General features: G+C 66.0%; 1 protein-coding gene across 1 annotated transcript in view; it reads left to right on the top strand.

The window, feature by feature from the left end:
* LOC120399329 (SCO-spondin-like) overlaps positions 1 to 24,277 on the top strand; it is a 162,555-nt gene that overhangs the window by 56,682 nt on the left and 81,596 nt on the right. Inside the window, exons 43-60 of the mRNA XM_039527511.1 lie at positions 1,873 to 2,014; positions 3,005 to 3,160; positions 3,679 to 3,868; positions 10,259 to 10,298; positions 10,744 to 10,801; positions 10,915 to 11,035; positions 12,691 to 12,887; positions 12,938 to 13,650; positions 13,975 to 14,116; positions 15,452 to 15,607; positions 17,775 to 18,188; positions 18,589 to 18,717; positions 19,715 to 19,885; positions 20,193 to 20,357; positions 21,723 to 21,902; positions 22,081 to 22,203; positions 22,546 to 22,675; positions 24,022 to 24,147. Coding sequence (XP_039383445.1) covers positions 1,873 to 2,014; positions 3,005 to 3,160; positions 3,679 to 3,868; positions 10,259 to 10,298; positions 10,744 to 10,801; positions 10,915 to 11,035; positions 12,691 to 12,887; positions 12,938 to 13,650; positions 13,975 to 14,116; positions 15,452 to 15,607; positions 17,775 to 18,188; positions 18,589 to 18,717; positions 19,715 to 19,885; positions 20,193 to 20,357; positions 21,723 to 21,902; positions 22,081 to 22,203; positions 22,546 to 22,675; positions 24,022 to 24,147 — 3,353 coding nt within the window. The remainder of the gene's footprint in view (positions 1 to 1,872; positions 2,015 to 3,004; positions 3,161 to 3,678; positions 3,869 to 10,258; positions 10,299 to 10,743; positions 10,802 to 10,914; positions 11,036 to 12,690; positions 12,888 to 12,937; positions 13,651 to 13,974; positions 14,117 to 15,451; positions 15,608 to 17,774; positions 18,189 to 18,588; positions 18,718 to 19,714; positions 19,886 to 20,192; positions 20,358 to 21,722; positions 21,903 to 22,080; positions 22,204 to 22,545; positions 22,676 to 24,021; positions 24,148 to 24,277) is intronic.

The raw sequence follows: 24,277 nt of genomic DNA, 5'->3' as shown, positions 1-24,277 counted from the left end.
CCCAGTCCAGGAGTGTGTCTCCAGCTGCCCATGACCCACAGGTCGTCACCCCCCTACCCCTCGGTCTTTGTTCCTCTCCTCCCTGGACAAACAGGGCTGCCCGCTCTCCTCCTGACTCCTCTTTGTTCCCTGGCTTCCTGCAGAGGGCCAGGGTCCCCGTAGCTAGGTAACAAATCACTGGGCCATTGTCTGGGCCCAGGCCCCGCATGGATCTCGGGATTCTTCTGCAAAGAAAACACTTTCCCCCCTCCTCCCCACCTGCAGCGCACAGGGGAAACTGAGGCACGCACAATATGCATACAAAATATTCTGGAGAAATCCCACTTCATTCCAGGGGTCTGCGCCCCTGGGGGGGCATGTGAGGCTGTGGCTGTGTGAGCATTTGGATATGCAGGAACTTCTGTACATGTGTGTGTCTGTGTGTGTGTGCACACACTTGGGGTGTGCGCATATGTGTGTGTTTTGGGGGGGTGCATAGCATAGAATCATAGGGCTGGAAGGGACCTGGAGAGGTCATCTAGGCCAGCCCCCTGCACTCACACAGGACTAAGTATTACCCTGTGATGGAGCGTCCGCAACCTCCCCGGGCCATTTATTCCAGTGCTTAGCCACCCTGACAGCTAGGAACTTTTCCCTAATGTCCAACCTAAACCGCCCTTGCTGCAATTTAAGCCCATTGCTTCTTGTCCTGTCCTCAGTGGTTAAGAAGAACAATTTTTCTCCCTCCTCCTTCTATGTACTTGAAAACTGTTCTCCTGTCCCCTCTCAGGCTTCTCTGCTCCAGACCAAACAGACCCAATATTTTAAATCTTCCCTCATAGCTCATGTTTTCTAGACCTTTCATCATTTTTGTTACTCTTCTTTGGACTTTCTCCACATGTGTGTGCATGTGTTTGGGGTGTGTATGTATGTTTGGGGCATGTGCGTGTGTTCGAGGTGTGTGTTTGCATGTGTTTGGGGCGTGCGTGTGTGCATGTCTTGGGAGGTGTTTGGGGCGTCTGCGTGTGTGTGTTCAGGGTGTGTGTGTGTGTTAGGAGGTGTTCGGTGCATGTGCGTGTGTGTGTTCAGTGTGTGTGTGTGTTCGGAGGTGTTCGGGACGTGTGCGTGTGTGTGTTCAGGGGGTGTGTGCGTGTTAGGAGGTGTTCGGGACGTGTGCGTGTGTGTGTTCAGGGTGTGTGTGTTAGGAGGTGTTCGGGACGTGTGCGTGTGCGTGTTCAGGGGGTGTGTGCGTGTTAGGAGGTGTTCGGGACGTGTGCGTGTGTGTGTTCAGGGTGTGTGTGTGTTAGGAGGTGTTCGGGACGTGTGCGTGTGTGTGTTCAGGGTGTGTGTGTGTGTTAGGAGGTGTTCGGGACGTGTGCGTGTGTGTGTTCAGGGTGTGTGTGTGTTCAGTGTGTGTGTGTGTGTTAGGAGGTGTTCGGGACGTGTGCGTGTGTGTGTTCAGGGTGTGTGTGTGTGTTGGGAGGTGTTCGGTGCATGTGCGTGTGTGTGTTCAGTGTGTGTGTGTGTGTTAGGAGGTGTTCGGGACGTGTGCGTGTGTGTGTTCAGTGTGTGTGTGTGTGTTAGGAGGTGTTCGGGACGTGTGCGTGTGTGTGTTCAGGGGGTGTGTGCGTGTTAGGAGGTGTTCGGGACGTGTGCGTGTGTGTGTTCAGGGGGTGTGTGCGTGTTAGGAGGTGTTCGGGACGTGTGCGTGTGTGTGTTCAGGGTGTGTGTGTGTGTTAGGAGGTGTTCGGGACGTGTGCGTGTGTGTGTTCAGGGGGTGTGTGCGTGTTAGGAGGTGTTCGGGACGTGTGCGTGTGCGTGTTCGGGGCATGTGCATGTTTGTGGCGTCCGTGCGGCGTGTGGGGCTGAGCCGGCCAGTCGCTCCCCCTGCAGCTGTTCCTGGGGAACGCCGACGACTCCACGCCGGTGGTGAGGACTTTCCAGCGCATGGTCCGTGCCCGGCACGTCCGCATCCTCCCCCACGACTTCCACCACGGGATCTTCCTGCGCACGGAGCTGCTGGGCTGCGAGAGAGGTACCGCGCCCTGGCCCCTCCCGGGGGTGCTGTCACGGACTCACTGGTTGTGCCCACTCGTGGCCCCGTGCGGTCCATGGGGGGTGCCCCTTTCAGTGCGACAGCCCTTCTCGGGGGGCCGCTCTCTGCCGGGGTCAGGCCCCTCCATCTCCTGGAGCCGCACCTCTCTGAGCCTCAGCACATCTGTCTCTGCCGTGGCCCCCTCAGGGAGTCCCCTCGCTCTGGACCCCCTGAGCCTCCACCCCCGAAGGGGTTGATGCCCCCTGTTCTCTAGCCCGGAGCGACTCTCCCCCAGCGTAACACAGGAGGGTTTATTGAGCGTCTGAACCCAGCTCAGGAAACTCTCCGGCCTGAGGCCTGGCCTCCCTCAGCCCCGCACATCCCAGTCCCCCTGCAGCCAGGTGGGCTCTGCCTGCTCCCCCTCTCCAGCCCCGAGCCCCCCTGCTTCCCAGCTGGACCCCCGGCCCCAGGCCCCCTCTGTCCATTGGCTTCTCTCCAGGGAAACAGGGTCGCCTGGGCCCCCTCTCCCCTCTTCTGTCCTCTGGCCCCTCGGGCTGGAACCGGCTGGTCAGGTCACCGGGGTCCTCTCCCCGCAGCCCATTGTCCTCCCACTGGCCAGAACCGGCTGCGACTCCTGAGCCGGGTCTCCAGGTCCCCAGTCGCTGGGGTCTCCATCCTCCATCCCTCTCCAGTCCTGTGTAACAACAAACTCCCTCTCCCCTCCCCTCGTTAAACCAGTAACCCCCGGGGACACGGAGTCCCACCCGCTCTGCATGCAACCCCCTAGGAAACACGGAAAGAACCAAGACCCCCCCACTCCATCACAGGGGGTCTGGAGAGAGGCAGGGGAAGGTGGGGGCGGGGGGCAGGTGCGATGAGGGCGCCCCCTGGGGTTGGGGGCTGGTTTCTCAGGGTGGGGGCATCTCCAGGGACTGACCCGGAATTGCCTCATTCCCCCCCACCCGCTTTTCTCTCCTCCCTGCCCCCCAGTGACCCCTGGGGCACCGACCGCACCACCGGGCCGGAGGCCCTGCCGGACCGGGGAGTTCCAGTGCCGCAATGGACGCTGTGTCCCCGCTGGGCCGCACGGCACCGTGTGCAACGGAGTCGATGATTGCGGAGACTTCTCGGACGAGCTGCGCTGCGGTGAGCGGCGGGATCCAGCCCGGGGGGCAGGGCCGGGGCCGGAGCCAACCCTGCGGGGCTCAGGGAGTGTCCTGGAGTCTCGGCCTGTCCCTCACTGGCTGGGCAGTGGCTGTGTGGCTGTTCAACAGCTGCCGTGGGCTTCCCCAGAGGCGGCAGCATCTTAGTGCTGGGGGAGCGAGCTTCGCAAACCACCCCTGAGGCAGCTGCAGCTCAGGTCTGGGAGGGTGAGTCCCGTCCCATCAGCCGCCGCCTCCCAGCCCAGAGGGGGCTGCCTACCCATGGTGGCAGAGCAAAGCCCACAGACCAGGCGCTCGGAGCTGCAGCCACACGCTGGAGTGGGAGGGCCCGGGGTAGGGCTGCCAGACACAGGAAATGTCCCCCTGGGCCTTAGTCTGGAGCCTGGGAAAGGCTGAGCCGGGCTGGCTTGTGCAGCCTCTGCTCCCATGCCTGCCCGGAGAGCTCCCTCCTCCCAGCATTGCTCGGCCGCTTACCAGCCCCGGCTCTGTGCCCCCTCGCAGGGACAGCCCCGTCCGTGGGGCCCTCCGCCCCCTGGCGCTGCCCCCTCTCCCACTTCCACTGCGCACTGTCTGACGGCTGCATCGACGCCTCCCGGCGGTGTGACGGCGTCAGCGACTGTCCGGACGGCACCGACGAGGCCGGCTGCGGCGCCCTGCGCGGGAGCACGGTGCCACCTGCCGGCACAGCCAGGTACCGCGTGGGGCAGAGGTGGGGGTTTGCCTGGGCCCTGTGAGGAGGCCTGTCGGAGACAGGGATGTGTCGCAGAGACAGCCGGCGGGTGTACAGCGAGGGGAGCGGGGCAACTCCAGTCGGCCATCCTGGGGCCAGCGTGGGAGCGAACCCTGCTGCCTGCCCCCAGGCCTGGGCCTGAGCCGTGGGGTCCAGCCCTGCCGCTGGGAGGAGATTCCCCAGCTAGGCCCATCCCAATACCCCACTGTCACGGAGTCCCTTGGCGGTGCTAAACTGCTCAGGGTAGCTAAGACCAAAGCAGACTGTGACGAACTTCAAAAAGATCTCACAAAACTAAGTGATTGGGCAACAAAATGGCAAATGAAATTTAATGTGGATAAATGTAAAGTAATGCACATTGGAAAAAATAACCCCAACTATACATACAACATGATGGGGGCTAATTTAGCTACAACGAGTCAGGAAAAAGATCTCGGAGTTATCGTGGATAGTTCTCTGAAGATGTCCACGCAGTGTGCAGAGGCGGTCAAAAAAGCAAACAGGATGTTAGGAATCATTAAAAAGGGGATAGAAAATAAGACTGAGAATATATTATTGCCCTTATATAAATCCATGGTACGCCCACATCTCGAATACTGCGTACAGATGTGGTCTCCTCACCTCATAAAAGATATTCTAGCACTAGAAAAGGTTCAGAAAAGGGCAACTAAAATGATTAGGGGTTTGGAGAGGGTCCCGTACGAGGAAAGATTAAAGAGGCTAGGACTCTTCAGCTTGGAAAAGAGAAGACTAAGGGGGGATATGATAGAGGTCTATAAAATCATGAGTAATGTGGAGAACGTGGATAAGGAAAAGTTATTTACTTATTCCCATAATACAAGAACTAGGGGTCACCAAATGAAATTAATAGGCAGCAGGTTTAAAACAAATAAAAGGAAGTTCTTCTTCACGCAGCGCACAATCAACTTGTGGAACTCCTTACCTGAGGAGGTTGTGAAGGCTGGACTATAACAATGTTTAAAAGAGGACTGGATAAATTCATGGAGGTTAAGTCCATAAATGGCTATTAGCCAGGATGGGTAAGAATGGTGTCCCTAGCCTCTGTTCGTCAGAGGATGGAGATGGATGGCAGGAGAGAGATCACTTGATCATTGCCTGTTAGGTTCACTCCCTCTGGGGCACCTGGCATTGGCCACTGTTGGTAGACAGATACTGGGCTGGATGGACCTTTGGTCTGACCTGGTACGGCCGTTCTTATGTTCTTATGATGCTCTGGAACTGCTCCCCACAAAGCCAGGCAGGACTTTGGGGAGCCTCCTCTCCCTTGGAGCAGACTTGTTCAGGGCAAGAAGCTCCCAGAGCTTCACCTTCGGGGCTCTGTCCTTGGAGCATTCAGCAAATGCCCCTCCGTGCGCTTCCCCCAGCGAGTCCGCCCAGGCGGGGTCCTGGGGGGGCCACAGGGTTCTGCCCCCCCACTGCTCAGTCAGACGTGACTCTCAGCCAGCCAGTAACACAGGGTTTATTCGATGACAGGAACAGGGTCTAAAACAGAGCTTGTAGGTACCGAGAACGGGACCCCTCAGCTGGGTCCATTCTTGGGGGCAGTGAGCCAGACCCCCACGTCTGCCCTCACTCCTCATCCCCAGCCAGCCCCAAACTGACTCAGTCTCCAGCCCCTCCTCCTCTGGGCTTTGTCTCTTTCTCGGGCCAGGAGGTCACCTGACCTCTTTGTTCTCCCACACCTTTAGCATCCCCTTGCAGAGGGGAAGGGCCCCGGCCATTAGTTGCCAGGAGACAGATTGTCGGCCATTTATGTGCACTGACCCACCTCCTAGAGACTTAAGAACAGCATAGGGGAAACTGAGTCACCCCCAGTGATTTCCCTACACCCCCCCTGAATTTTCCCAACACCCCCCCTCCCCCAGTTTTGTGCATAGGCGGCAGGTTATATACATTTGCGGTGCTCGGGCTCCAGGAATATTCAGGGCCGGGTGCCCTGCTCCAGCAATATTTGGAGCTGGGTCTCTCCCCCGGCCCTGCCTGGATCGGGCCCTGGCTCCCGCCCCCCGCCGCATCCCTGCCTGACAGAAAGCAGCGCGGCACCTCTCCCCTGCCTGCTTCTGCTGCCAGAGTAGAAGGGCTCCCGGCAGAACTGCTGTCTGCTGCCCCAGGGTCCTAGTGCCTGCCACCCACTAATGGCAGGGCAGGCTGCCCTTACCCCGTCCTTCCACCCTAGCCCTGAGCCTCTCCAACGCACCAAATCCTCATCCCCAGCCAGAGCCCTCATCCCCCCGCACCCTAATCCTCACCCCCAGCCAGAGCCCTCATCCCCCCACACCCTAATCCTCAGCCCCAGCCAGAGCCCTCGTCCCCCTGCACCCTAATCCTCTGCCACAGCTCTGAGCCCCCCCCTGCAGCATGAACCCCTCATCCTCAGCCCCACAGCCCTCACCCCTGCACTCCCTCCTATTCTCAGTCTCCCTCCCAGAGCCTGCACCCCCTCTCAGAGCGTGCACTATCTCCCCTTTCCAACACACCCCTTCCCACCCCCAAACTCCCTCCCAGAGCCTGCACCCCTCACCCCTTCCTACACCCCCACCCCCAGCCCAAAGCCTGCACCCCGCACCCCCTCCTGCACACCCACCCCCTGCTCCATCCCAAAGCCTGCACCCTGCACCCTCCTGCACCTTAATCCCCATCCCAGGACCTGAACCCCAGACCTCCCCCCCCAAACCCCTCCCAGAGCCTTAGGCAGGTGGGGGCGGAGTTTGGGGGGGTGGGTTCTGGGCACCACCAAAATTTTTACAAACTTGCCACCCACGGTTTTGTGAGCTAGTTACATAGCAATTTAGTGACTGTTTGGAAATCTGAATTTAAACTGAAACATTAATACTTCAAAAGCTTATACAGTGTCTGATAAAATACGTGTATCTGAAAAAGTATAATAGATTTGAAAAGTATGAACATAGACTAGCTTCCTTGCTTCCTTATACAGCTGGTTTTTATGACAATGTCAGTGTATTCATTGCGGTGATGTTGGCCAACCTAATAATTTCAAATGCTGATTTGTAAGCAAAGTCTAAATGAGCTCTCCCTGACAGCTAGTGATGGGCTGGGGGCTAAGGCTTCAGGGCCAGATTATATTTACATTCACACCTAATCCACCTAGGGATCCAGCACACAGAGCTGTGTTGTCCAAGTGATAGATTTTGGCTGGGGTTGGGTTACAAACCACTTGAATGTGGGGGAAGGGGGGATGAAATGTTGTTCTTTATTGTATGAGTAAAGGGCAGTAGAACTGTACTTAGCCTGTGATGATTTGAAGGCATCAAGAGAGAGGGTGGGGACCTGTCCCTCTCCACTGTTTAAAGACAGAGCTGATTAGGCTCCATAGAGAGTCTTTTGTTCTGTTAAGTGACCACTGCAGCTGAAATCACTGACAATCAGGTCTAAGTGCTTAGTCCTGTTGTGGGGACAGTGTTCCTGTGGGGACAGTGTTTTTGTGTAAGAGACAGCCCAGACTGCACTAGCAGCGAGGTTCCCGCACTGAGGGCTCAGCTGAAATCACTGAGAGCTGGTGGAACCTCAAGAGACCAACTCGCAGAGGTCACAGTGGCAGGTGGCAGCAGAAGGTGACTGTGCAGGGCCATTGGCAACAGAGCGGTGGAGTGAACGGTGGCACAATGAACAGCCGTGGCCAGAGCAAACTGTGCCTTTTTGTCCCCCACCTGGAAGGTGTACTCACGTGAAAGCACCTCTGAACTCTGAGTCTCCACTGACCAAGGACAACACCAGTGAGTGGAGTGCGGTGGAGGGAAAAGTGAGGGGCATGTTAAATAAACATTTGTTTGCTGGACTATATTTTAGTTACTTTGCTCCAGAATGCTGGATTTGTGACTGGGAATGGAAACGTATATAAATATGTTTCCCAGTAGGCCAAGATTTTTAAAATGCCGCATTTGCCAAGGTTGTTATCTCACATTGTTGCTATCTTGGGAGGTCATTATGTTGGGGAGTTTCTGTACTAAACATTTCTATTATAATTAATTTTTACATAAGAATGGTCATACTGGGTCAGACCAAAGGTCCATCCAGCCCAGTGTCCTGTCTACCGACAGTGGCCAGTGCCAGGTGCCCCAGAGGGAATGAACAGAACAGGGAATCCTCACGTGATCCATCCCCTGTTGCCCATTCCCAGCTTCTGGCAAACAGGCTGGGGACACTCACAGCATGGCAGGGCCACCCAGAGGGGGGGGCAAGAGGGGCAATTTGCCCCAGGCCCTGAGCCCCACAGGGGCCCCCACGAGAGTTTTTCGGGGCCCCTGGAGTGGGGTCCCTCACTGGCTCCGGGGGGCCCAGAAAACTTTTGCGGGGCCGGGCGCAGGAGCTTCTTCGCTCCCGGTCTTCGCCGGCGGGGGGGTCCTTCCCCTCCGGGGCGGAAGGACCCCCCCGCTGGTGAATTACCGCCGAAGACGGAGCGGGACCCACCGCCGAAGTGCAGCCCGGTCTTTGGCGGTAATTCGGCGGCAGGGGGCCCTTCCGTTCCGGGACCCGCCGCCGAAGTGCCCCGAAGACCCGCGGCGGGCCCCCCCCCCGCTGCCGAATTTCCGCCGAAGACCGGGCTGCGCTTCGGCAGCGGGTCCCGCTTTGGCGGTAATTCGGCGGCGGGGGGGGCCCGCCACGGGTCTTCGGGGCACTTTGGCGGCGGGTCCCGGAACGGAAGGGCCCCCCCGCCGCCGAAGACCCCGGGCCCCCGGAATCCTCTGGGCGGCCCTGCGGCATGGTGTTGCATCCCTCCCCATCCTGGCTAATAGCCACAGATGGACCTGTTCTCCAGGAATGGATCTAGTTCTTTTTAAAATCCTGTTATAGTTTTGGTATTCACAGCATCCCCGGCAAAGAGTTCCACAGGTTGACTTTATGTTGTGTGAAGAAATACTTCCTTTGGGTTTTTTAAAACCTGCTGCCTATTAATTTCATTGGGTGACTGCTAGTTCTTGTGTTATGTGAAGGATTAAATAAAATTTCCTTATTCACTTTCTTCGCACCAGTAAAGATTTTGTAGACCTCTGTCATATCCCCATTAGTCATCTCTTTTCTAAGCTGAAAATTCCCAGTCACTTTAATCTCTCCTCCTGTTTCATACCCCTCATCATTTTAGTTGCCCATCTCTGAACCTTTTCCAATTCCAATATATATTTTTTAGGATGGGTGACCAGATCTATACACAGTATTCAAGGTGTGCACGTACCATGGATTTATATAGAGGCAATATGATATTTTCTGTCTTATTATCTCTCCCTTTCTTAATGATTCCCAACATTGTTTGCTTTTGTGACTGTTGCTGCACATGGCGTGGATGTTTTCAGAGATCTATCCACAATGACTCCAAGATCTCTTCCTTGAGTGTTAACAGCTAATTCAGATGCCATCATTTTGTATGTATAGTTGAGATTGCTTTCCAATGTGCAGTACTTTGCATTTATCAACATTGAATTTAATTTGCCATTTTGTTGCCCAGTCACCCAGTTTTGTGAGATCCCTTTGTAGCTCTTCGCAGTCTGCCTGGGACTTAACTATCTTGAGTAGTTTTGTATCATCTGCAAATGTTGCCAGCTCACTGTTTATTTACCCATTTTTCCAGATGAATATGTTGAATAGGACTGGTCCCAGTAGTGACCCCTCAAGGATACCACTATTTATCTCTCTCCATTCTGAAAACTGATAATTTATTCCTACCCTTTGTTTCCCATCTTTTAACCAGTTACTGATCCATGAGAGGACTTCCCTCTTACCCCATGATGGCTTACTTTTCAAAAGTCAATTTAAATTAAATATATATATTTTTAAATTATATATATTTTTAGAAATCTAGATCTGTTATGTGTTTTGGTGTAACTTGCATTATTCTTATGTTAAATTTGCATAATCCTAACAAAACATTTACTTTATTCATATCTCTTTTATATATTTCATTGGTCCTGACACCCCCCCTGTAAATTCGAACACCCCCCCTAATTTCAATTCCTGGGGAAACCACTGGTCACCCCTACAGTATTCAGAGCAAACATTAAGAACAGTCCCGCTTCGTCACACCCACCCAGGGACCAGCCCCCCAGTTCCAGCCCCCGTGACCTACCATTCCCCAGGCCCCGCTGGCCAGCAGGGGCGTGTTGCCCTGTGCAGCCCTGGCTCTGTGGGGCTCTCTCCCTCCTGGGAGCCATGCCCTGAATCACTCCCCAGCATGGCAGAGCTGAGCGGGCAGGCCTGGGCCGGGGGTTCCCCCAGGCCGGTGGAGAGGGGCTGCCCCATGCCCTGGGACTGGAGCCCCTGGGAGGCAGCTTACTGGGGGGGCACCATTAATTCACCCCTTTGCTCTGGTTCTCCCAGCAGCTGGGCCCCCAGGCAGACCTCGTCACCCACCAAAGAGGTGAGAGAGCCTGCAGCGGGGGAGGGGAGGGGAGGCTCCCAGCTGCCCTGTTAGTGTGTTAATTGCCTGTCCCCACGTCCTTCCCCCCCCCCCGCCCCCTACCCTGCCTGGCTGGACTGCCACCTGGGGGGGGGGGGACCTCTGTGGGGAGGGGATGGCTGCAGGGGTGGGGAGGAAATGAATGGCTGGAGGGTGGGGAGGGGAGTGGCTGGCTGCAGGCGTGGGGAGGAAATGAATGGCTGGAGGGGGTGGGGAGGGGAGGGGAGCGGCTGGCTGCAGGGGTAGGGGAGGCGTGGGGGAGTGGCTGTCGATGGGGGAGGTGCCCAGGGGTGCGGGTGGGTCACAGATGGTACCTGACCTGCCAGACGGGGTGGGGGGGGAGAGGCGGGCGGGGGGGTAGCCAGACCGGGGGTGAGGAAGGGTAACAGCTCTTTCCCCGTTGCAGGTGTCTAACGGCACAGAGGACTGGCTGTTCCCTGGAGACGTCCTCCCCACCCCCTCAGGTACTGCCCTCCCCCCGCCATTGGGGGCCCTCCCGGGGATCCCCGCTGCAGGGGAGGGGACACAGGGGTGCGGGGGGAGCACGGCCGCTCTGAGCTGCCCCATCTCCCTGCAGGTCCCTGCAGCGAGCCGCTGGGCCTGGCCGACGGCAGGATCCGCTACCAGCAGCTGAGCGCCTCCTCCCACCGGGACAGCAACCCCCCGGATGCCGGGCGCCTCCACACGGTGCCCAACATGTGAGCAGCCCCCTGCGGCGTGACCAGCCCCTCCGGCCAGGGCACGGGGGCGGGAACGGGGCAGGGCCCCTCCGGCCAGGGCACGGGGGCGGGAACGGGGGCAGGGCCCCTCCGGCCAGGGCACGGGGGCGGGAACGGGGGGAGGGGCCCTCCGGCCAGGGCACGGGGGCGGGAACGGGGGTAGGGCCCCTCAGGCCAGGGCACCGGGGAGGGAACGGGGGAAGGGCCCCTCAGGCCAGGGCACGGGGCGGGAGCGGGGAGGGCCCTCCGGCCAGGGCACGGGGCGGAACGGGGAGGGCCCCTCCGGCCAGGGCACGGGGCGGGAACGGGGAGGCCCTCCGGCCAGGGCACGGGGGTGGGACCGGGGGGAGGGGCCCTCCGGCCAGGGCACGGGGGCGGGACCGGGGCGGGGGGCCCTCCGGCGCGGGCACGGGGGCGGGAACGGGGGCAGGGCCCCTCCTGCCAGGGCACGGGGGCGGGAACGGGGGGAGGGGCCCTCCGGCCAGGGCACGGGGGCGGGAACGGGGAGGGCCCTCCGGCCAGGGCACGGGGCGGGAACGGGGAGGGCCCTCCGGCCAGGGCCCGGGGGCGGGAACGGGGGGAGGGGCCCTCTGGCCAGGGCCCGGGGGTGGGAACGGGGGCAGGGCCCCTCCGGCCAGGGCACGGGGGCGGGAACGGGGGCAGGGCCCCTCCGGCCAGGGCACCGGGGCGGGAACGGGGGAGGGGCCCTCCGGCCAGGGGATGGGGGTGGGACTGGGGGAAGGGCCCCTCTGGATGAGGCTCGGGGTTAGGAACGGGGGAAGGGCCCCTCTGGCCAGCGGACACAGGTCCCCCCCCCACCCCGTGGCTGGAAGGAGATGGGCACGGTCAGGCTGGCGGGAGGGGAACTGACCCTGGGACGTGGTGGATTCTCCGCCCCCGGCGTCGGCGCTGGCCGTGTTTGGAAAGGCTCTGCCCAGCCGGCGCCTGGACCAGCGGCAGGGGTTAGCTCCGGGCTCCGAGCCGATCCCAGCGGTCAGTCTCAGGCGACGTCCGCGGTGCGAGCGAGGGCTGGGGTCCCCGCTCGCCCATCCGTGCTCACGCCAGCCTGTGCCAGCCGGTGCCCGCGGGAACAGCCGTGCGAGCTCATCCCGCTGCTCTCAGCTCGACCCGGCTCCGCCAGGGCCCCCAGCCACCCCCCGCCCGGCGAGCGGGGACTCAGCCCCGGGCTCGGAGCGTAGCCGTAGACCGAGCTGGGAATGGATGGAGGGGCTCAGCCCTGGGAGGGGGTTTCCAGGCTGCCCCGGGACTAGTTTCCCTGCCTGTGCAGTGGGGCTGGGATCAGTGGGTTGGGGTCTGTCCCCGCAGCGTCTCAGGCGAGGGGCCGGAGGGCGGCCGAGGTCCCTGTGTGCCGTGCAGGGTGCTCTGAGTCATGTGCTGCGACCAGCCCCCTTTCCCGCTGGCGGGAGGGGAGCGGGTGCCCTGGGGGGGGGGTCATGCCCCATGGCAGCTGCGGAGCCCCCGAGGGATGGAGCCGTCAGGTGGCAGGGCCCTGGCGTCGATCGATCTCGGTGGGCGACTCCCCACCCCAGGGTGACAGGGCCTGTGCGGCTCTCGCCCTCTCGGTCAGGGCTGGCACTGGGCCTGCCCCATCGTTTCCCCTCTGCCCCTCCCAGACCGAACATCGAGCCGGGCTGGAGCCCCCTGGAGACCGACCGCAGCCCCTACTTCCAGGTGGACTTTCTGCGGCCCACCTTCGTCAGCGCGCTGGTCACGCAGGGCGGCCCGACGGCCGGGGGCTACATCACCAGGTACCGCCTGCAGTACAGCCACGACGGCGTGCGCTACCGCAACTACACGGGGGCAGCGCCCGGCACCGCGCCCCCCCAGCCGGCTCAGGTACCCGCCCGCGCCCTCCCCCAGGTCGCTGGGCCGTGTGCATGGCACAAGCTCTGCACCGTGCCCTCGTCTCCAGAGCCCAGCGTGCCGTGCTCGCCCGGTACCGCGGGCGCCCCGGTGCGGCCCACAAGCTCTGCACCGTGCCCTCGTCTCCGGAGCCCAGCGTGCCGTGCTCGCCCGGTACCGCGGGTGCCCCGGTGCGGCCCACGAGCTCTGCACCGTGCCCTCGTCTCCAGAGCCCAGCGTGCCGTGCTCGCCCGGTACCGCGGGCGCCCCGGTGCGGCCCACAAGCTCTGCACCGTGCCCTCGTCTCCGGAGCCCAGCGTGCCGTGCTCGCCCAGTACATGGCGCCCGGTGCTGCCCACGAGCTCTGCACCGTGCCCTCGTCTCCAGAGCCCAGCGTGCCGTGCTCGCCCGGTACCGCGGGCGCCCCGGTGCGGCCCATGAGCTCTGCACCGTGCCCTCGTCTCCAGAGCCCAGCGTGCCGTGCTCACCCGGTACCGCGGGCGCCCCGGTGCGGCCCACAAGCTCTGCACCGTGCCCTCGTCTCCGGAGCCCAGCGTGCCGTGCTCACCCGGTACCGCGGGTGCCCCGGTGCGGCCCACGAGCTCTACACCGTGCCCTCGTCTCCAGAGCCCAGCGTGCCGTGCTCACCCGGTACCGCGGGCGCCCCGGTGCGGCCCACGAGCTCTGCACCGTGCCCTCGTCTCCAGAGCCCAGCGTGCCGTGCTCACCCGGTACCGCAGGTGCCCTGCCCAGTTTGAGGCAGCATTCAGGGTCTCTCCGGCCAGGCTGCTCCTGGCACTGCATGCTGGGACCCGTCGTCTCCAGGGGCTGCTCTTTCATGCCACAGAGGTGCCACCCTCAGGGGCCTGGCAAGTCACCAGCGTGGCCCTCGGCTGAAGCCGGAGATCTGGGTGCAGCCCAGACCCAGACCCCCCCTCGGTCATCCCCCGAGCCTGCCCCCTCCCCTCCCACGCCGGCTGGCAGTGGGGACAGAGCCTCTCCCCTCCCTGCCCTCCGGCCCCGGGCTGACCGCTCCCTCCACGCCCCTCCGCCAGGTACTGGAGGGCAACTTCGACAGCCACACGCCGGTGCAGCGGGAGCTGCGCCCCCTGATCCTGGCCCGCTCCCTGCGGCTGGTGCCTGTGGAGTATCACCGGAGCATCCACCTGCGCATGGAGGTGCTGGGCTGCCCCTGGAGTGAGTGCTGCTCCCGCCGAGATGGGGGGGTGGGGCTGGGACTCTGCGGGGCTGGGACAGGTAGTGTGTGGGGGGAGGGGGCTGTGACCCTGCGGAGCTGGGACAGGGAGCGGGGGGGGGGGCAGTGACCCCACAGGGCTGGGAGAGGGAGCGGAGGGGTGAGGGGGGGCTGGGCCCCTGGTACCCCCTGGCACCCCCTGGCCACTGCTCTAGCCCCTCGCCCTGGGCCGCTCGCCCCCCCTCCAGAGCACCTCTCTCTGGCTCCTGCACAGGCTGGCGCCCCCGCCCTATGCTCTGGGCTCTGGCCCCTGTGGGCGCCCTGCTGTCTCTGCCAGGGGAGGGGTGGGTAGCGCCAGGCCTCGGCCTTGCCCTCCCCCGTCCGGCGTCGGAGCCGGCAGCCCGGCTCCACTGGGCCCAGCCCTGCACTGAGTATGTTTGGGGCTGAGCTGAGCCTCACCTGCTCAGGGCCCCTCCCTGCGTCTGCCCAGCCCCGACCGGTGCCAGGCCGCAGGGCAGAGTCCTGGGCACCGGGGAGCAAAAGGCCCCGTGATCGCCTGGCCCGTCGCTGCCAATGGCCTGAGCCGCTGGAGCCGGGCCTGGGGCAGGGGGCGAGCACCCGGGGTCAGTCAGGGCACCGCAGGGAGGAGCGGCGAGGCCCTGAGCCAGGGACGGTTTGGCCGAGTCCCCAGGGAAACATCCCGTCACTCGGGGAATCCTTGCCGGGAGCCGGAGAGCCAGGAGCAGGGAGAGCCAGAACTGCCCTGGCGGCTGGGCATGGACGGGCGAGGGGCCTCTGCCCACGCGAGTGTGGGGGACTCAGACCCATCGCCCAGCTCCGTCGCCCGTTCCCAGGCACGGCCCCGCTAGCCATTCCCTGGCCCCGGGGACCTGCAGGCACTTGTCCCCCCGCCCTATGGAGGTTTCTCTGAGCCCTTTCCGTCTCCCCAGCCCCCCAATGTCTCCTGCCCTCCCCTGAGCCCCATTTCCCAGCACGGGCAGCTGCGGGCGCCTCTCCCACACGGCCAGGCCCTGGGCACGGCAGGTGGGGCCCGGAGCCTTCCCCGCTGAGCTGTTCAGCCTCTGCCCCGGGGAGCCTGGAGTGCACGGCTCTGCCTGGGGTGGGGGTCACCGGGGCGTGCTGCTGCTGGGGGAGGGCGGGAGCCTTGGGGCACTGTGTGAGGACCCCGCAGCCCTCTGTGATGGCAGGGCCGGCTGCAGGGCCTTCCCGGGCGAGCGGGGCTGTGCTAGGTGTGGGGGGGGGGGAAGACGGGGAGACTTAGGGGGCAACCAGGAGCAGCTCAGCCAGCCCCATGGTTCCTTTTCCCGCTCCCCCAGGTGCTGCTCCACTGGGGACCAGCCCCACCTCCGAGCAGCCCCTGCTCCCCACGGCGACTCTGGTCCCAGGATCCAGGGTTCCCAGCACAGTCAATGAGAGCAGCGAGGCCAAACCCACGGGCCAGCCAGTGAAGCCGCCGGGCACCACAGCAGCAGGTGAGACTGGGCCGGGAGCAGGGCAGAGACGTGGCACCAGGCGCTGGGTGCCCCCCCACATTAGAGAGCAGGAGTGTCCTAGGCACTGGGGACGGCAGCAGCCCCACAGCCCCCAAACCAGCCCTGCGCCCTGCTGCCCCAGGGGGTGCTGTCACGGAAAGCAAATCTCAGATCAAATCCCAAAGCAGATCTCAGATAAAACAGGCTGGTCCCAGGGTTCGGAGACATTTTCCAGCAGCCTCCTGGCCTGAGAGAATAAGCTGAGTCTCCTGTCTCCCAACCAGCCTGGCAATTAGCCCAGGGTAATTTACCCGTTAACAGCTCAGATACAGGTCACCACAACCTTCCGAGAGACACAGACACTGATCCTATTGCCCTCAAGTATCTTCCTAAATGTTAATCTTCCTTGTTTGATCTTTGAATGGAAGCTCTGGCGACAGACAAGCTCACATCCCAGCCCTGAGCAAACATCTCCCCTCTGCCTCTACCAACCCGGCTGCATTTAGCATCTTCCTAACCAGGCTCTAAATCTGGGCCCTGGGGCAGGGCCGGCTGGGAGTTAATTAACCCTTTCTGCCCTGTCACCTTCCAGTGAGAGTATAAACATTTTATTAAGATGATGTTTTTTAAAAAAGTGACGGCTATATTACACTGCTACTGTCACACGTGTGGGGCTGTGGGGTGGCTGGGCAAATGCAGGCGGGGCTGGGGCTGGGTGAAGATAGGCGGGGCTGCGGGGAGACAGGCGGGGCTGGGCAAAGACCGGGGAAGCCGGGGGGGGGAGGCTGGGCGAAGACAGGCGGGGCCCGGGAGGCAGGCAGGGCCGGGGAGGCTGGGGAGACAGGCGGGGCCGGGGAGGCTGGGGAGACAGGCAGGGCCGGGAGGCTGGGGAGACAGGTGGGGCTGGGAGACAGGCGGGGCTGGGCAAAGACAGGGAAGCCGGGGAGGCTGGGCGAGACAGGCGGGGCCGGGGGAGACAGGCAGGGCCGGGGAGGCTGGGGGAGACAGGCGGGGCCGGGGAGGCTGGGAGACAGGCAGGGCCAGGGGAGGCTGGGGAGACAGGTGGGGCTGGGGAGACAGGCGGGGCTGGGCAAAGACAGGGGAAGCCGGGGAGGCTGGGCGAGACAGGCGGGGCCGGGGAGGCTGGGGGCAGACAGGCAGGGCCGGGGAGGCTGGGGGCAGACAGGCAGGGCCAGGGGAGGCTGGGAGACAGGTGGGGCCGGGGAGACAGGCAGGGCCGGGGAGGCTGGGGGCAGACAGGCAGGGCCGGGGAGGCTGGGGAGACAGGCGGGGCCGGGGAGGCTGGGGAGACAGGCGGGGCCGGGGAGGCTGGGGAGACAGGCGGGGCCGGAGGAGACAGGCAGGGCCGGGGAGGCTGGGGGCAGACAGGCAGGGCCGGGGAGGCTGGGGGAGACAGGCGGGGCAGGGGAGGCTGGGGAGACAGGCGGGGCCGGGGAGACAGGCAGGGCCGGGGAGGCTGGGGGCAGACAGGCGGGGCCGGGGAGGCTGGGGAGACAGGCGGGGCCGGGGAGGCAGGGGGCAGACAGGCAGGGCCGGGCGAGGCTGGGAGACAGACAGGGCCGGGGAGGCTGGGGGCAGACAGGCAGGGCCGGGGAAGGCTGGGGGCAGACAGGCGGGGCCGGGGAGGCTGGGGGCAGACTGGCGGGGCCGGGAGGCTGGGGAGACAGGCGGGGCCGGGGAGGCTGGGGGCAGACAGGCGGGGCCGGGGAGGCTGGGGGCAGACAGGCAGGGCCGGGGAGGCTGGGAGACAGGCGGGGCCGGGGAGGCTGGGGGCAGACAGGCGGGACCGGGGGAGGCTGGGGGCAGACAGGCGGGGCCGGGGGAGGCAGGGGGCAGACAGGCGGGGCCGGGGAGGCTGGGGGCAGACAGGCGGGGCCGGGGAGGCAGGGGAGACAGGCAGGGCCGGGGGGAGGCTGGGGGCAGACAGGCAGGGCCGGGGGGCGGCTGGGGGCAGACGGGCTGGGCCGGGGAGGCAGGGGAGACAGGCAGGGCCGGGGGGAGGCTGGGGGGAGACAGGCAGGGCTGGGGGGAGGCGGGGGGGCAGACAGGCGCGGCTGGGGTCGGCTTGGGAGACAGGCGGGGCTGGGCGAAGGCCGGGTGACTGGCCTGGCCCGTCACTGACGCGTTTTCTCTCTGGCTCACCCAGGGAAGGAGCCGGGCGCCACACGGACGCTGGGGACGACAGGGCCTGCTGGGGACACGCGCAGCCCCGGAGCAGCTGGCACCGAGGTGCCCCACCTGAGCACAGCTCGGCCGTGGTGGGGCACGGGGACGCCGGGCCTGGAGGAGGAATCCAGGCGCTCCGGAGCTCCCGGCGTGGCAAGCCCAGAGCCCGGGCGCCCGGGGGAGACGCCCACCGCCTGGTCCCCAGGGACTCCTGGGCTCTTCTGGGCAGGGACAACCTCTCCGGGGACCCCCCGCCTGCTGGGCCCCACCCTGCCGGGCATGGCAGCCGTGACTGTGTCGGCAGCAGGTCCCGGGCCTGGCCCCACGGGGCTGCCAGGGCTGCACACCGGCCCCTCCCAGCCTGGCAGGCCTGGGCTGGCCACCACTCTGGCTGGTAAGCGGGGGGCAGCTGTTTGGTGCCGGTGCTGGGGGGAGGGCAGGGCCGTGGAGCTCGCAGGCTGAGCCGGGGTGGGTGTGGGGTGACCCCCAAGGAGAACCCAGCCGTTGCAGGGAGCAGAGCTGCTGACCCCCATGGGGGAGCTGCCCTGCGACACCCTGCCCATCATTGCAGCTCCTGGGCTCTGTAAGGTGGGCGTTACCCACGTGCCCCGGCCGCTCCGAGTTCCCCTGGACCCCGCAGACAGTCTGTGCCCTCCAGCGGCGCAGGCCTCGAGCTGCCGGGATCCAGCCCCCCGCAGTCACGGGTGAGGGGCTGCTGGGGGCAGGCAAGCTCTGTGCTGGGCGCCCCCCGGGGGGTCAGTGCCAGCCCCCCAGCCCGTGTGTTCTTCCGGCAGGGCTGCCCTTCCCCCGGCTCCTCTGCACCCAGGGCCAGTTTGCCTGCGAGGTGCTGGGCTGCGTGGAGGCCGCCTTGGTGTGCGACGGGCAGGAGGACTGTCTGGACGGGTCGGACGAGTGGCACTGCGGTGAGTGGGGAGAGGGATGGGGCCCTGCCCTGCCTGGAACCTGCAGCCTGGGGGTCCCCTCGCAGCCACCCCGCAATGGAGCTGGACGCTCTGCTCTGGGGGCTCGCGAGGCGTCGGATCCTCCCAGCACCCTCCCCCCGGTCACAGACCCACAGGAGGGGGCCAGGGCCCCAGCTTTGGAACGGTCTCTGGGAGGCCCCTGAGTGTGCCAGACCCTGGCTCCTGCTCTGCCCCCCCCCCTTTTCGTTTGTGTTCCCAGGCCTGGCCCTCCAGGCCCCTCCTCCGCTCCGTTCCCCAGCTGGTGGGGGGGGGGGGTCATCCAGGATCGTTAGTTGCTAGGTACCAAATGTCCCGGTGATTGGCTTTGCCATTGTCTTCAGGCAGACAGCCAGGTGTGAGCCACAGCTGCTTCCCTGGGCCTCTGGGAAGAGCTACCAGCCCTTTCCCGCCACCTGGGGGAAACTGAGGCACCCACCATGTTCTTACAAAACATGAGAGAAAATTCCCACTCCGCCACCCCCAGGGCTGGGGCCGGGCTGGGCACAGAGGGCAGGAGGGAGCCCCCAGTTCAGCCCGTGGCTGCTGGCCAAGGGGGCTGCAGATGGATACGTGGGGCACTGAGTGGCCCTTCTCCAGGGCCCTGGTGGCTGCTTGGGGGCCTCTATGGAGTAAGTGGGGCTGTCAGCCCCGCTCCTGGGGCCCGTGGGGTTCAGCCTCCAGCCCCCTTTGCGGACTGGCAGCGTGGGGCTAAGGGCCACCCCTGATGTGGGCAGGAAATCGGCCAGGAGCAGCCCAGCGTCACACGTGGGACAAACGTGGCGCTGCCAGGCCGGGCTGCCAGGGGCTGGAGGCGGGCGGCTCCTCGCTGAGCGAATGGGCCAGGCCCACGGGTCAGCGTTAGCCCTGGCGGGTGGCAGCTGCGGGGCCGGGCCAGGCACCCCCCTCACTTCTCTCCTGCGGGCCGCGGCGCTGACCCTGCCGCTGCCTGTCTCTGCAGGAGGCCCCACCGCCTCGGCCGGCCCCACCGTCTCCCTGGCCTCCCCGACCGGGCGGCCCAGCGCCTGCTCTGCCAAGCAGTTCTCCTGCGGCAGCGGGGAGTGCCTGGCCCTGGAGAGGCGCTGCGACCTGCACCCCGACTGCCAGGACGGCTCTGACGAGAGCAGCTGTGGTACGTGCCGGGCTCCTGCTGCGGACGCTCGGCCCTGGGCACGTCCCCCCGGCGACGCCCGGGGAGCTGCCCGAACCTCGGAGCAGGGAGCCGGGCCCCTGCCCTCCCACTGGCTCCATCTCCAGCCGGCGTCAGGGGCCAGGCTCTGGAGCTGTCCGGTTCCCTCATTCCCCGGCAGATCCTGCCCAGGGGAGCCCTGGTGGCCCTCAGCCTGCATGGCCCCCGGCTGGGGACCTGTCCCGGGGCGGGGGGGCTGGCCGGAGCCCTGGGCACCCCCGTCTCTAAGGCCTGTCTCCTGCCCCCCCAGTGGACTGCATCCTGTCTCCCTGGAGCGGCTGGAGCGAGTGCAGCCGGTCGTGCGGGCTGGGCGTGACCTTCCGCCGGCGGGACCTGCTCCGGAACGCCCTGCCCGGGGGCCAGTGCGAACGCAATGAGTTCGACAGCCGCTCCTGCTTCCTCCGGGCCTGCCCAGGTGAGACCCCCCCCACCTGCCTCCCCGGGGAGCAGAGACCCCTGTCCCGCCTGCCGCACCCCCCAGGGAGCAGAGACCCCTGTCCCGCCTGCCTCCCTGGGGAGCAGAGACCCCTGTCCCGCCCCCCGCGCCCCCCAGGGAGCAGAGATCCCCCCAGCCTGCCTCCCTGGGGAACAGACACCCCCCAGCCTGCCTCCCCGGGGAGCAGAGACCCCTGTCCCGCCTGCCTCCCTGGGGAGCAGAGACCCCTGTCCCGCCCGCCACGCCCCCCAGGGAGCAGAGATCCCCAGCCTGCCTCCTGGGGAGCAGAGACCCCTGTCCCGCCCACCACGCCCCGGGAGCAGAGACCCCCGCCTGCCTCCCTGGGAGCAGAGACCCCCAACCTGCCTCCTGGGGAGCCGAGACCCCGGTCCCGCCTGCCACACCCCCCGGGGAGCAGAGACCCCCCCAACCTGCCTCCCGGGGGAGCAGAGACCCCCAACCTGCCTCCTGGGGAGCAGAGACTCCTGTCCCGCCCACCACGCCCCGGGAGCAGAGACCCCGGGAGCAGAGACCCCCCCACCCTGCCTCCCGGGGGAGCAGAGACCCCCCCAACCTGCCTCCCTGGGGAGCCGAGACCCCTGTCCCGCCGGCCACGCCCCCCGGGGAGCAGGGAGCCCCCCAACCTGCCTCCTGGGAGCAGAGACCCCCAACCTGCCGCCCTGGGGAGCAGAGACCCCTGTGCTGCCCACCGCACCTCCCAAGGAGCAGAGACCCCCAACCTGCCTCCCTGGGGAGCAGAGACCCCCCCAACCTGCCTCCCTGGGGAGCCGAGACCCCCCCCACCTGCCTCCCTGGGGAGCAGAGACCCCCGTCCCGCCCGCCGCACCCCCCAGGGAGCAGAGACCCCCCCCCAACCTGCCTCCCTGGGGAGCGGACACCCCCCAGCCTGCCTCCCTGGGGAGCAGGGACCCCTGCCCACTGCCCCCTTGGGGAGCAGACCCCTGCCCTGCCTGCCTGCCCCTCTGCACAGCCCCTTGCAGCTGGGAACGGAGGCTCAGCCCCCTCCTCAGCACACAGCCCCCTCTGCTGAGCCCCACGGCCCAGCCCTGCAGCTCGGGGCCAGGCCAAGGGCTGCCAGGGTGTGGGCCCCACTCGTGCCCGGCTGGAGCCAGCCAGCCGCCCCTCCCAGCCTCCGCACTTGGCCTGGCTGCTGTTGGAGGCGTGGGGGAAAGGTGGAGTCCCCCCAGTGCACCTCCCTGTGTGGGACTGTCCCGTGGGGAGCTGCCCCCAGCCCTGCGGCAGGAGAGCCGGGGGGTGGGGGGCTGGCCCCGTGGGGCTGTCCAGCTCTGTGCTCACCCCGTCCCTGCCCCTCCTCTGGGCCAGTGAATGGCGCCTGGGCCCCCTGGGGCGAGTGGTCGGACTGCGACGCCGAGTGCCGGGGCGGAGTGCGGAGCCGCACGCGGAGCTGCGCCGACCCCCCGCCCAAGAACGGGGGCCAGCCCTGCCCCGGCGACGCCGTGCAGACAGAGCCCTGCAACCTGCAGCCCTGCGGGGATGCCCGCGGTAAGGGGGTGCGGGGCCGGGGGCAAGGCAGGGAGGGGAGACGCGGGCCCATGGGTCTGCGTGGGGAATGTGGGGAGAGGACGTACAGTGAGCGGGGGAGGGGGTGAGTGTGAAGGGGGGGTACTGGGAGGGGTGGGGGATCTGGGGCCTCCTGCCTGAGTGCCGTGCGCCCCTCCAGACTGCGGCCCCGAGATGGTGCACGTGCAGGCTGGGGACTGCGAGAGGGGCCTGGTGGCACCGTGCCCCCAGTCGTGCCGGGAGCTGAACGCCGAGAGGAGCTGCCAGAGCCGCTGTGTGGAGGGTGAGCGGCGCTGGGGGGCGGCGGGGCCCTGGCCAATGGCCCCATCCTTCACACCCCCGGCTGTCACCCGGCCTGACCCCCTCCCCATCCACCCCGGCCCCTCAGCCGGCTGGGCGTGAGTCTGCACCAGGCCTGGGAGGCGCTGGCCTCGGAGTCCCGGTGCCGCTCCACAGAGCCGCTGGCAGCAGGGCCCACGCTCTGCGCCAGCCCACGGGCATCCCAGGGCCTCTCTCTTGGCGGGTGACTGGGTCCCTGCTGGGTGACGCGAGCCCTGGGCGCCAAGGATCCACCAGGCCCCAGCCCGCGCCCTCTGGCCTCACTGCGTCCGGCTGGCGTTGGCAGGGTGCCGGTGCCCCCCGGGGCTCTACCTGCAGGAGGGCGGCTGCGTGAACATCAGCCAGTGCCACTGCGACTTCAGCCAGGAGCAGCGCCTCCCCGGGGAGATGTTCCTGCACGACAACTGCAGCCAGTGGTGAGTGCCCACCCGGGGCTGGGCTGTGGGGCCCCCGGACGGCCCCTGGCGGGCGTCGGCCCTGCCCGCGCTGCCCCCTGCCTGCCCGCGCACGCTGCTGCCCCAGGCTCCTGCATCCGCACGCTGCTCGCCTGCACCCACTCCCTGCGCTCGCTGCCCCCGGCCTGCCCACCCGCGCTGCCTGCCTGCCTGCGCCCACTCCCTGCACCCGCTGCCCCCAGCCTGCCCACCCGCGCTGCTCACCCTGCGCCCACTCCCTGCGCACGCAGCCCCTGCCTGCCCGCGCACGCTGCCCCAGGCTCCTGCATCCGCACGCTGCTCGCCTGCACCCACTCCTCGCGCCGCTGCCCCCTGCCTGCCCACCCGCGCTGCCTGCCTGCGCCCACTCCCTGCGCTCGCTGCCCCCCGCCTGCCCACCCGGCTCGCCTCGCCCACTCCTGCGCCCGCTGCCCCCAGCCTGCCCACCGCGCTGCTCGCCTCGCCCACTCCCTGCCCGCGCTGCCCCCTGCCTGCCCGCGCATGCTGCTGCCCCAGGCTCCTGCATCCGCACGCTGCTCACCTGCGCCCACTCCCCGCGCTCACTGCCCCCGGCCTGCCCACCCGTGCTGCCTGCCTGCGCCCACTCCCTGCGCTCGCTGCCCCAGCCTGCCCACCCGTGCTGCCTGCCTGCGCCCCTCCCGTGCTCGCTGCCCCTGCCCACCCGCGCTGCTCACCCTGCCCCCCCTCCCTGCCCGCGCTGCCCCCTGCCTGCCCGCGCATGCTGCTGCCCCCGGCTCCTGCCACCGCACGCTGCTCGCCTGCGCCCACTCCCCGCGCTCACTGCCCTCGCCTGCCCACCCGCGCTGCTCACCCTGCACCCACTCCCCGCGCTCACTGCCCCCGGCCTGCCCACCCGCGCTGCTCACCCTGCGCCCACTCCCCGTGCTCGCTGCCCCCCGCCTGCCCACGCTGCCTGCCTGTGCCCATTCCCTGCGCCCGCTGCCCCCAGCCTGCCCACCTGCGCTGCTCACCCTGCACCCACTCCCTGTGCTCACTGCCCCCGGCCTGCCCACCCGTGCTGCCTGCCTGCTCCCACTCCCTGCGCTCGCTGCCCTTGGCCTGGTGCGCGCTGTGCCTGCCCTGATGGGGCCTGGGCTCCTCACCCTTGGCTCCACACGCGCCCTGCCGTTGGCACTGTACCCACAGCCGCCCTCCGGCCCCCGGCGTGTTACACACCAACCGGTGGCTGGGGGCCGAGAGCAGACACAGCCCTGGGTGCTCCCCGACTGCCCTGCCCCGTAGCACTGGGGCACCATGGCTCTGGCCCCTGGGCTCTGGCCCCCTGACCCTGTGTCTCCTCTCCCCAGCGTGTGCCTGGACGGGGTGGTGACGTGCGACGACCTGGCCTGCCCCGTTAACTGCGGCTGGTCGGCCTGGTCCCCATGGACACCCTGCGACCGCAGCTGCGGAGTCGGCATGCGGGAGAGATTCAGGTGCGGGGGGAAGCACGCGGACCCCAGCGGGTAGGCACCGCCCGGGGACCCTCGCGGGGCAGGGCCCGAGTGCCCACGCCTGGGGCGGCCTCTCAGGTCCTGCCACGGAGGCCTGTGGCACCGCTGGGTC

Source organism: Mauremys reevesii, linkage group 2 (genome assembly GCF_016161935.1).
Source record: "Mauremys reevesii isolate NIE-2019 linkage group 2, ASM1616193v1, whole genome shotgun sequence".
In the NCBI taxonomy this organism is placed as follows: Eukaryota; Metazoa; Chordata; order Testudines; family Geoemydidae; genus Mauremys; species Mauremys reevesii.
The sequence above is the reverse complement of the archived record's forward strand: the minus strand, read 5'-3'. Positions and strand labels throughout refer to the sequence as shown.